Source organism: Corythoichthys intestinalis, unplaced genomic scaffold (assembly GCF_030265065.1).
Source record: "Corythoichthys intestinalis isolate RoL2023-P3 unplaced genomic scaffold, ASM3026506v1 HiC_scaffold_28, whole genome shotgun sequence".
Lineage (NCBI taxonomy): Eukaryota > Metazoa > Chordata > Actinopteri > Syngnathiformes > Syngnathidae > Corythoichthys > Corythoichthys intestinalis.
Window position 1 is genome coordinate 15,682 of NW_026651597.1, and position 12,465 is coordinate 28,146.

The 12,465-nt window shown below is 39.8% G+C and overlaps 1 protein-coding gene across 1 annotated transcript in view; it reads right to left on the reverse strand.

Annotated features, from left to right (window-relative positions):
- Positions 1-12,465, reverse strand: part of LOC130911336 (A disintegrin and metalloproteinase with thrombospondin motifs 12-like) — a gene marked incomplete at its 3' end in the record, with an annotated part of 56,481 nt that overhangs the window by 15,677 nt on the left and 28,339 nt on the right. The window contains exon 5 of the mRNA XM_057829219.1: positions 5,114-5,291. Coding sequence (XP_057685202.1) covers positions 5,114-5,291 — 178 coding nt within the window. The remainder of the gene's footprint in view (positions 1-5,113; positions 5,292-12,465) is intronic.

Below are 12,465 nucleotides of genomic sequence, written 5' to 3' on the forward strand. Positions count from 1 at the left end.
AACCTCAAGGCACCTCACGATACGATACGATTTGCGATACAAGGCTCACGATAACGATTGTCTCACGATATCACGATACAGCAAATACATGATATTCTACGATACAACTGTTGAAACGAAAAATAAATAGAAAAAATACTGTTTAAGTCATTTATTAAACAGTGACACCTTTTCAGTGCAACATTGTTGTAAAATATAAATCTACTGATAATTGTGTACCTGCACATATAGAGGAAACAAACCACAACCACTGATATTTCTTGGCGAAATCATGATGAATGGCACCCTTAATTTCTTAAGTTTTAAATCTTTTGAAAATTTTTAACAGTGCTTTAAGTGTCAATCAGCAGTTGAGCTTGGAGTGGGGCAATGATAAAATTGGTGGGTCTTTTCTTTGTATATGACCTTTGTTGTCAAAAGCATTGGTTTGAGCACTTCCACCATCTGCTTCAGCATTTGTGATGTCAGACTCAGTCAGTTACATTCTTCCTCACCTTAAAAACAACAAAATAAATAAAAAATATTACCTACTCAATAGCTTTTGAGTTGAAATTCTGATTTTTTGTGTGTGTTGGAAGTATTGAGTGAATTAAAAAAAAATATGAATTGAATGAATAGAAATTAAAAATGCAATAATTACCCGTTTTTAATATGTAGGACACATTAATTATCATGCACGTCACCTTATATATCTTGGAAGCTATTCAAACCGTTTTTATAGCTTATTGTATCAAAATGGCAGTCATAACAGTTTGTGTAGTAAACTAGATGAAAGTGGTTCTCAAATATGTCATCAAAATAATACATTTAAATGAAAAACTCAATTACTAGTACATTGCAAAACTTTCTTACCTCAAGTGATGCTCCATAGAAATCCGGTTTCCAATTAGTCACCAGCTGCCAGTGAACCTTATTTTATTAGACAATTCTTGCATACAGCAAAGTCCTTGTTCACCTTACTTCCTTTATTGTTGGTGTAAAATCCAAAGTGTGTCCACATGTGTGATTTTCAGCAATATTTTTCTCACTTTTTCCTCCACCGTTCTCACGAAGCTTTTTTATTTTTTTCAACCCACTTGGGACCACTCTTTTTCTCTAGGCGACTTGTGCGCACTTTACCTTCACCGTCACTGTTGAGCGCCCCTAGTGGACCGCCAAGGAATTGCTCAACAAACATTGAGCAGTTTACAGCATCCATACTCCATTGTATGGCCAATATGTCAAATAAAAGTATCGATGCTTGGCGGGAGCATATCGATAACCGATCGGGTTGCAAAATATCGCGATATATCGCAGTATCGAGATATTGTCACACTCTTAATGTATATATATATGTGTATATATATATATATATATATATATATATATATATATATATATATATATATATATATATATATATATATATATATATATATATATATATATATATATATACACACAGTGGTGAGAACAAGTATTTCATACACTGCCAATAGGTTTTCCCATTGGCAAATACTTGTTCTCCCCACTGTATATATACATATAATTTTTTTTTTTAAATAATGGTATTTTTTCCTGAGCACAACATTATCTACAGTATATAGATTGTTGTTATAATGATACTGTACAATAACCCAATATATAACCACATTAAGCCAAAGGGGAAAAAAACACCATTAAATCCCGATGAAAGAAAGAATAGAATAATTCATAATAGAATAATTAAAACTGGGAGAGAGGTTAAAATCCGCGCTTTCGAGTCATGTTGATGGCAGCGCTCTATATCAAATACTTCATTTTTTACGGTGCTTTAAAGTTGCCACGTGATTGAACATGCTGGCGTGATCCTAGAACTGCAAGCTTGTGTCTGATTGGTATAATAGAGTCATGTGATTATTGTTGTGACGTCTCATTGGTGAAATCGATAGAGCTACCCTGGTAGCTCTGATCGATCAGGTCCGATCACGTCATCTTCAAAGTATCGGAATCGGCCTTTTTTTAATATACTGTATATATATTTTTTTAATTAAATCGTTTTCTAATTGTATTTAATGTTACAGACATAATGTGTTACACTCTTCCAGAGTCTTTAGTATAAGCTTAAGGTAGGATTATCAAATTTATCGCGTTAACGGCGAGAATTAATATTTTTTACATTTATCATGTTACAATTAGGGCTGTCAAACGATAAAATTTTTTAATCGAGTTAATTACAGCTTAAAAATTAATTAATCGTAATTAATCGCAATTAATCGCAATTCAAACCATCTATAAAATATGCCATATTTTTCTGTAAATTATATATATATTCTGTAAAATAATTTGTTGAAATGGAAAGATAAGACACAAGATGGATATATACATTCAACATACGGTACATAAGGACTGTAGTGGGCATTTCACTCTACTGTCATTTAAATCTGTCTATGCTGTCCTCACTCCGAAGCGTCTACTTTTTCCAAAGCTAGACAGCTAGTGAACGACGCCTTAATAATCAGACTTCTTCCTTTTTCATCAGATTTATTAATAAAATGGCCTCAAACCACTGTCCTCTTTAGACCGTAGTGAAACTACAAAAAAAAGTACACAAGCATTGCATTAGCAACAACGTTAGCTTAGCACGCTATACAGGTTCACTAAACATAAACAAAAAGCGTCTCATACAAAAAATATAACATTTCGCTTACTAACATAATATGTACATTCTTTACAACAACCATACTTACGTTCAAATCTTGTCCAAGGATCATATAAGCACAACATTGCAACGTAGGCGTCAGCCAGAGACGTCGTGCAGCCATATTGAACTGGCAAGAAAGCAATAAACCATGTCGCAAAGCGCCCACAAGAGTTCGCTGTTAGCCAGCACAAAAAAACCTTGCTGTAAAACTTACCAAAAGGCAGAATACTGTCTGAGCAGGACATGTGCGTTAATTGCGTCAAATATTTTGACGTGATTAATTAAAAAAATTAATTACTGCGCGTTAATGCGATAATTTTGACAGCCCTAATATATATATATCTATCTATCTATCTATCTATCTATCTATCTATCTATCTATCTATCTATCTATCTATCTATCTATCTATCTATCTATCTATCTATCTATCTATCTATCTATCTATCTATCTATCTATCTATCTATCTATCTATCTATCTATCTATCTATCTATCTATCTATCTATCTATATCTATATATATATTAGGGCTGTCAAAATTATCGCATTAACGCGCAGTAATTAATTTTTTAAATTTTTATTTTAATTAAAAAAAAAAAAAATATATATATATATATATATATATATTAGGGCTGTCAAACGATTAAAATTTTTAATCGAGGTAATTACAGCTTAAAAATTAATTAATCGTAATTAATCGCAATTAATCGGAATTCAAACCATCTATAAAATATGCCATATTTTTCTGTAAATTATATATATATTCTGTAAAATAATTTGTCGGAATGGAAAGATAAGAAACAAGATGGATATATACATTCAACATACGGTACATAAGGACTGTAGTGGGCATTTCACTCTACTGTCATTTAAATCTGTCTATGCTGTCCTCACTCCGAAGCGTCTACTTTTTCCAAAGCTAGACAGCTAGTGAACGACGCCTTAATAATCAGACTTCTTCCTTTTTCATCAGATTTATTAATAAAATGGCCTCAAACCACTGTCCTCTTTAGACCGTAGTGAAACTACAAAAAAAAGTACACAAGCATTGCATTAGCAACAACGTTAGCTTAGCACGCTATACAGGTTCACTAAACATAAACAAAAAGTGTCTCATACAAAAAATATAACATTTCGCTTACTAACATAATATATACATTCTTTACAACAACCATACTTACATTCAAATCTTGTCCAAGGATCATATAAGCACAACATTACAACGTAGGCGTCAGCCAGAGACGTCATGCAGCCATATTGAACTGGCAAGAAAGCAATAAACCATGTCGCAAAGCGACCACAAGAGTTCGCTGTTAGACAGCACAAAAAAACCTTGCAGTAAAACTTACCAAAAGGCAGAATACTGTCCGAGCGGGACATGTGCGTTAATTGCGTCAAATATTTTAACGTGTTTAATTAAAAAAATTAATTACCGTGCGTTAACGCGATAATTTTGACAGCCCTAGTTATAATATTAATTGCAATTAACGAATGCGTTGCACGACTCACTCACGCATTGTCGCGTTCAATCTATAATGGCACCGTTTTATCCATGCAGTATATAGAGCTAAAAGGCAGCGTAAAATGAGTAGAGTGAATTTTGGCAGCCTTTGGAACCTTTTTTTAATTGGCTAAAGCCTTTCAAACCCTCTCCCAATGATTAGAATAATTGTTGGAAGCAATGTGGGGAAAAAAAGGCAGTAGTTGATCTTTTTCTTAACACCATATGTAATTTCTCAATGCAGAGAAGATATATCAATTGGTACCACGACGCACAGTCATGGTTGCACTTCCCATCATGCATTTGGGCAGAAGTTAAATGGCTAGAGTATCATTTACTGAAAGCTCAAGAAATACACTAGATGGCAATATTTAGTCACAATTTACAAAGTCACATTTATCCTTTAAGAATTACAAGTCTTTCTATCCGTGGATCCCTCTCACAGAAAGAATGTTAATAATGTAAATGCCATCTTGAGGATTTATTGTCATAATAAACAAATACAGTACTTATGTACTGCATGTTGAATGTATATAGTTTTATTCATTTTTTTCTTAATGCATTGCCAAAATGTATATGATCGGGAAAAATTATCGGGAATGATTGGAATTGAATCGGGAAATTAAAAAAAAAACAATCGGATTGGGAAATATCGGGAAATATCGGGATCGGCAGATACTCAAACTAAAACGATCGGGATCGGATCGGGAGAAAAAAATCATGATCGGAACAACCCTAGTAAAAACCTTAGTAAAACTACTCTTAGAAGTACATTTTTCTCAAAAAGTTACTCTTGTAAATGTAACGGAGTACATGTAACGCATTACTATCCACCCCAAATCAAATCTTTTTTTTTTTTTTTAAATTAAAAAAATAAAATATATAGATATATATTAAGAAAAGGGTTGGGTTATGGTAATGTTGAGCTTTAAATGAAAAGGAAACATATACCTGATACTCCACACGGACTTGGTGTCTGTTTTCCTTTGGCGCTGCGTTTTTCCCTGTGCGTTACCGTGGTAACTCTCTGCGAGATGATGTGCGGCTCTGGGGAACCTGCGGGATTGCTTGCAGATTTTGGGAGTGGCTCGATGAAAAAGTGTCCCTCAGGGAGGGAGAAGAAGCCTCTCTATCGCGGAAAAAAGCATAAGACACCACTTGGTTACATGATTTATGTTTTACAACACCAAGTTTGACACTGCCTCAAAGTACCAGCAGATAAAAATTTCTTTCTTAATTTCATCATTATTCATCAGGCGAGCTTGTAAACATTCTCTTTCTTCTTTTTACCCTGCAGGCAGATTCTGTCTGCAAAAAAGAGACATCTTGCCAAGTATGCCATGCAAGTTCTTACTGGTGAAGCACTTTCCTACGGTGAAACACACCCTCCAGCACAAACAGGTATTAAAGACGGAAAAAAAAAAAAAAAAAAGAAGGTCCTGGATAGTTTTTCTTTTAACTCATTGGCTGCCACTGATGCGATTGACGTCCGATTTATTAGATGTGACAGGACCGGTACTGAATATTCATGTTTTTATGTTTCAAATTAAACAAAAAGGTGTCTATAAATTATTCTTATTCTTGCGTCCGATTGGCCAGTTTCTCCAGTGTGCTTAAAACAGCTGTGAGAAATCAGGCGATATGCCAGATCCTGCGGTTCTGTAGTGCTCTGGCTATGCACAGTTCCAATTTCTAGGTCATGTTGACCACTTTCATAAGCAGGGGGGAGAAAAAAAATCCCCAAAAATGTTCATTCAACACCGTGCACAGGATATCATGTTTGCTTTTAGGGAATGGGGGGTTCACAGAGTTCAAATGGGGAGAAACCTTTTTAAACCCACTTGTTGCACTGAACTTTGGAAAATAGGCCACCATAGCAAAAGCATGAGTTTTTTTTTTTTTGCATTAACTTTTTAAGGCTAGGCAAGTTAACGAATTTACTCCGAGTTAACCCACAATCAATTAATTCAATTATCTATTTTAATCATGTATTAACATCAGAAGTATTAAAGAATAAGTTAAGTCTTTAGTCTGCTTCAGGTAGGTGAAACCTACACAAGCGGAGCAATATATCTGTCTCTGTCTGTTTGTTTGTTTGCCTGTCTGTATATGTTTTTTGTTCTGGACAACTCAAAAACGAATGAAAGGATTATTATGAAATGTGCATGATATGTTTGTAATCTGAAACGGAAGTGATGATAAGAGTTTGGGGTAATGAGGTCAAACATCACAAAAGGTCAGAAATTGAATTTTGGGATAAATTCCTAATGGATTAGTCCAGTGGTCTCCACACTATTCCACATAGGGCCGCAGTGGGTACAGGATTTCACACCACCACAACAAGACCACACCTTATCACCAATCTGATGTTTTAAAAGTGTAATCAGTTGATTGCAGTCAGGTGCTGCTTGTTTTAGTACAAACCACATTGGTTAAAAGGTCTGTGCTTGATCGGTATGAACAAAAACCAGGGCCCATAGCGGCCCTCGAGGACCGGTTTGGAGACGCCTGGATTAGTCTATTTAACCTAAATTTTCATGGTAGGAGATAAAATGAGAAAGGAAAGACTCGACGGTCAAAGGCCACAGAGGGCATAAATATAGTGATGCTTTGAATTTGGCTGCTTAGAAGGAAGTCTGCTCTCTCAGGATGCTTCTGTAGTTTGAGTCTGTATTCTGAACAGATTCAATGGAGAAGAGCATGCCTCATTACACTGCAGAACCAAACGTCAGTTCAGAGTGCTGTTTAGAGTGGTGGTGGTAGAGTGTAAGCTCACTCAGAATGTATGATTTGTATTACTACTTAGCTATGAGTATTCGTTACGACTATATTTTGTAGGCTAAACCTAATAACAAATAGCACAGGAAGAGAAAGTCAGGACAGACTATTACCACTGTATATATTTCTTAAACATTCATTATTGTTTCATTTGTATGACAATGTGATGAAGCACAGTTCATTTCAGGAAACTCATTCTACTAATTGTGATTAAAATTTGTAATCATTTTTTTTTAGCTTTGATGTCATTTTATCAGGTTTGCAAAACAATGTGCATTAAGTCTAAGGGTGTAACAAAATATCGAAATAGTGATACATCGAAATACCTTGTATCCCAAAAGGTTATCGATATGCTCCTGCAAAGAATCGATTGATCGTTTTTAAAAGGTGTGAATGTTTAACAAAAAAAAAAAAAAAAGTTGCCACCATAATAGTGTCTCTGTTAACTGATTGCAACTGACGGCGCTAGACCCCCAATCCATTTAGACGGGAAGAGGTGAATGAACTTTCGTTCATTTGAAACCAAAGGATTCGCAGCCCATCTTTCCGATTTTTGGGGCTTTTATAGTTAACTTTTTGTTTATTTTAGGGAATTTACAGGTCACTTACTGTTGAGTTTTTAGTCATTGCCTATTCATATGGGGAGATTCCCGGGTGAGTTTCTGTTCTGTAACAATTGACCCATTAATGCCCCAAATTAAACTTATTGGTTGCCATTTTCCTCCTGCGTGAGTCATCACCTTATTGTGGTGGAGGGGTTTGTGTGTCCCAGTGATCCTAGGAACTATGTTGTCTGGAGCTTTATGCCGCTTGCAGGGTGGCAAACAGGTCCTAGGTGAGGGGCAAGACTAAGCATGGCTCAAAAGACCCCTTTTGACAAAAAAAATGAATGGATCCAGGTTTCCCATGCCAGGACGCGGGTTACAGAGGCCCCCTTCTGGTGGCTGGGCCTGTACCCATGGACCCCTGCTGGGCACAGCCCGAAAAGGCAACATGGGCCCCCCCCCTTCCCATGGACTAGATATAGTTGGACTCGCCTCCACACACAGTGTGGGTTGTGGCAGTTGCCCACGGTGAGAGGCGCAGAGCAGGTGTGGGCATACCTTTTGCCCAATGGTTTGGCGCCCGTATGTTGGGGTTTGCCCCGGTAGACGAGAGGATAGCCTTCCTCCGCCTTCGGGTGCGGGGACGATTTACAGATGGATCGCACTCCTCAGCCTCCCCGGGAAAGTCTATTCAGGGGTGCTAGAGAGGAGGGTCCGTCGGGAAGTCGAATCTCGGATTCAGGAGGAGCAGTGTGGTTTTCGTCTCGGCCGTGGAACAGTGGAACAGCAGGGTCCTTGAAGGTGCATGAGAGTTCGCCCAGTCGGTCTACTTGTGTTTAGTGGATTTGGAGAAGGCGTTCGACCGTGTCCTTCAGGGAGTCCTGTGGGGGTGCTTCGGAATTACGGGGTTCCGAGCCCCTTGGTAAGGGTTGTTCGGTCCCTGTACGACCGTTGTCAGAGTTTGGTCCGCGTTGCCGGCAGTAAGTCAATCCGTTCCCATTGATGGTTGGACTCCGCCAAGGTTGATGATTCTGTTCAGTGATTCTGTTCATAACTTTTATGGACAGAATTTCTAGGCGCAGCTGAAGCGTTAAGGGGCTCCAGTTTGGTGGCTTCAGCATATCATCTCTGATTTTTGCTGATGATGTGTTGCTGTTGGGTTTATCAAGCCGTGAACTCTCACTGGAGCGGTACGTAGCCGAGTGTGAAGCGGTTGGGATGAAGATCAGCACCTCGAAATCCGAGACCATGGTCCTCAGCCGGAAAAGCAAAGCGTGCCTGCTCCGGGTCGGGGATGAAATCCTGCCCCAAGTGGGGGAGTCTAAGTATCTTGGGGTCTTGTTTACGAGTGAGGGTAGGGGGGAGCGGAAGATCGACAAGAGACAGATGAAGCTCTCGATTTACCAGTCGATCTATGTTCCTACCCTCACTTATGGTCACAAGCTCTGGGTCGTGACTAGAAGAACAAGATCCCGGATACAAGCGGCCGAAATGAGTTTCCTCCACAGGATGCCCGAGCTCTCCCTTAGAGGTAGGGTGAGAAGCTCGGTCATCCGGGAGGGACTCTGCATCGAGCCATTACTCCTCCGCATTAAGAGGAGCCAGGTCATGTGGCTCGGGCATCTGGTTCGGATGACTCCTGGACACTTCCGTGGAGAGATGTTCCGGGCATGTCCCACCGGCGGGAGGCCCTGGGGATAACCCAGGACACGCTGGAGAGGTTATGTTTCTCGGCTGGCCTGGAACCCCTTAGGATCCCGCTGGAGGAGCTGGTTGAAGTGGCTGGGGAGAAGGAAGTTTGGGCTTCCCTGCTAAAGCGACTGCCCCCACGACCCGACACCGGATTAAGCGGTAGATGATGGATGGACAATCGGACTGACAGACGGACGGATGCCATTGTCCTAGTTCAAATGGATTGGACGTCTACCAGTGATAAACTCACAGCAGATTGATCAAAATAGCTTGTTTTTCCTGTTTATTAGGTGTTTTGTAGCACGATATCCTGACCAATGTATCGATAATCGTTGTTTCGCCATACCGTGAGAACATTGTTATTGTGAGCTTTGCATTTTAAATCGTATTGTATCGTGCGGTAACAAGAGGTTCCCACCCCTAATAATGTCCAAAATGTCCCCTTTCAGGTTATTTTAGTTGGTTCTTTTTGCTTACCTTTTATCAATATCCAATTTGGATTGAATTTCAATAGTCCATAGTTAAATTTAAAGTATTTGTCTTGGTGAGTGGGCGTGTAGGAACCACAAAGTGGGCAGGGACTTGCATAGTAAGGACATAACGTGCTTTTCCGTTATCTTTAGGTGACTGAAGAGATGGTGTTTAACTCATTGGATGTCACTGATGCGATAGACGTCAACCCATTTTCACTTGAAGGAGCTGGCAGTCCTCCCAAGCGTCGTCACTGTCAATGAAACATGATTCCCTGCTGCAGGGCTCTACAAGCTTCTTTCCCAATTGACATATTTTTCAAATCTCCACCCAAAGTGAGAAGAAATTAAATCGTGAAGAAAATATTTAGAGAATGTCCTTTGGCTACAAGTGTTGATGGACTCATCCACAAAGGACGTAAGTTGATACATCCCCAGAAAAGTGACGGACATTCCCAGAAGCTCTGTGCACAACTTACAACTCATTTCACCGCTCTTGCACTTCTTTTTTTTTTCCTTTTCTTTTTTTTTTTAACACATGCAAACACAATGTGCTTGCTAATTTTCTAGCTGTCATACCTCAATATCATCTCCTATATAACTTCCAAAGTGCAAAGCAGGTGGTGGAGAGCAGATGGTCCAGGAATGAATGCTACAGGGAGGCCCATCCAAACATGCATCACGCCGCATGATTCATATGATCTGAACGCAAACATGTCGGACATCAGCACTCACATTTATACTATCTGTGCGCTGCAAATGAACGTGTTGCCACTGCACTTAAACAGGATTAATTTCTAAATGCTTAAGACATGTTTTATGATAACTGCTGACAACGTGGAAAAAATTGAGAATGATGCAGAATTTTGAAGATGTGATGCAGAGTAAAAGCTTTAGAAGACCTCGTTGTCGCGACAACCTGCCGAGATACATTCCAGCCACCGCAGGCATTAAGCGGATATATTTTAATGGTCCAACATGTGAAGACATGTAGACAGAAGGATACTAGATGATGATATTAAATTATTACATATCTCTGTTTTAACTCATTGGCTGCCTTTGGTAGCGATGGACGTCCAATCTGTTTGATCAGGTATCACTGTCAATGACTCTTCTGCCCTCAGCCGAGCGTATGGCTACTCGACTTTGGCAGCGAGCTAAACCAACAAAGAAAAATGGAGGCCCAAACTCCTTCCTCTCATTTATTTCTTCGCGTGAACGTGTGCGCGTGTGTGTGTGTGGCAAAAAGATTTTGTTTTGTCAAGGGTTCCCAACGATGTATGGTGCAGAGGAGGTGTGTAACGTCTTAACACCTCAAGGCCTCTTTTCCAACTGAAATAAAAAGTTCTTTCTGCCTGCTGCTTACAGCAAGTCGCCACTAGGGGAAGCCGAGCGCAAACAGCAATACCAAAGAAAAACTTAAGATTCTGAGTTAGAATAGCGACATCCTGTGGACGGATGAACAATATACAATCTTAGAAAGAAACCCAAAAAGTAGTCAACATAAGACCAGAGGACATAACACTCCCCGCCTGACATCTGCAAGATGTCAGCTCTTAACTAATGAACGATACACAACAATAACTCGTTTTACATGCTATCCTTAGACATCAAAAGCACAACTTCACGAATTGGGCGAATGTAAAACCTATTCTCGCCGTTTCGGCAAATCTTAACCTCAACTTTTCTGACATTACCGTCCTCACTTGGGAAAGATTTTGTGATCAGTCCGAGTGGCCAATTATTCCTATGTTCCAGAGACTCCCTCATTAAAACAACGTCGCCCATTTGAAGGTTCGGCTTTTTTATTTTCCACTTGCGACGAACCTGCAAGCCTGCGATGTATTCTTTCTGCCAACGACTCCAGAAAACATTAGCTAAGTACTGCACGCGCTTCCATTGGGCTTTGAATAGGTCACTGGTCTGAAACTGCCCTGGTGGAATCGGTGGTGTGCCAACCTTTTGCGTGAGTAGCATCGCAGGAGTAAGAATGACTGGGTTTTCGGGATCTGTAGAAACAGCTGTTAGCGGACGGGCATTTACAATTGCGGTGACTTCAGCTAACAATGTTACGAGTACTTCATGTGTGAGCTTCCCATATGGATGTTCAAGGAGCATTGCATTGAGGATTTTTCGGGTGACGCCGATCATGCGTTCCCAGGAACCAGCCATATGGGATGCATGTGGAGGATTAAACTGCCATTTGCACGCACTGTCTTTCAAGAATGTGCCTATTTTGTCATTGTGACAGCCTAGTTTGTCTATTTGGAGCTCTTTGCAGGCACTCACAAAATTTGTCCCACAATCAGATCTCAAGAGTTTGGCACCACCTCGGATGGCAAAGAAACGACGCAGTGCATTAATGAATGACGATGTGTCCATTGACTCAATCACTTCAATATGAATTGCACGTGTACTCATGCAGGTGAATATGACTGCCCATCTTTTAGCATCTGCATTAGCACCACGCGTTTTTCTCACTGTAACGGACCAGGGACCGAACACATCAAGGCCTACATTTGTGAAAGGAGGGTCCGTGGACAGCCTGTCCTCAGGAAGTTCAGCCATTATCTGTTCAGGTTGCCTGCCCCTTAATTTGCGGCATGTGATGCACTTGAAAATCACACTGCTTACTGCTCTTTTTCCTCCCACAATCCAAAAGCCCCCTGCTCTGACTGCTCCCTCCGTGAAATGCCTTCCCTGGTGACATAATTTTTCGTGAAAGTGTCTTATTATGAGCTGAGCAAGATGATGCTTTCCAGGGACGAGTATGGGATTGGTTTCTTCTGCAGACAACTGTGCTTTCTTTAGTCGGCCT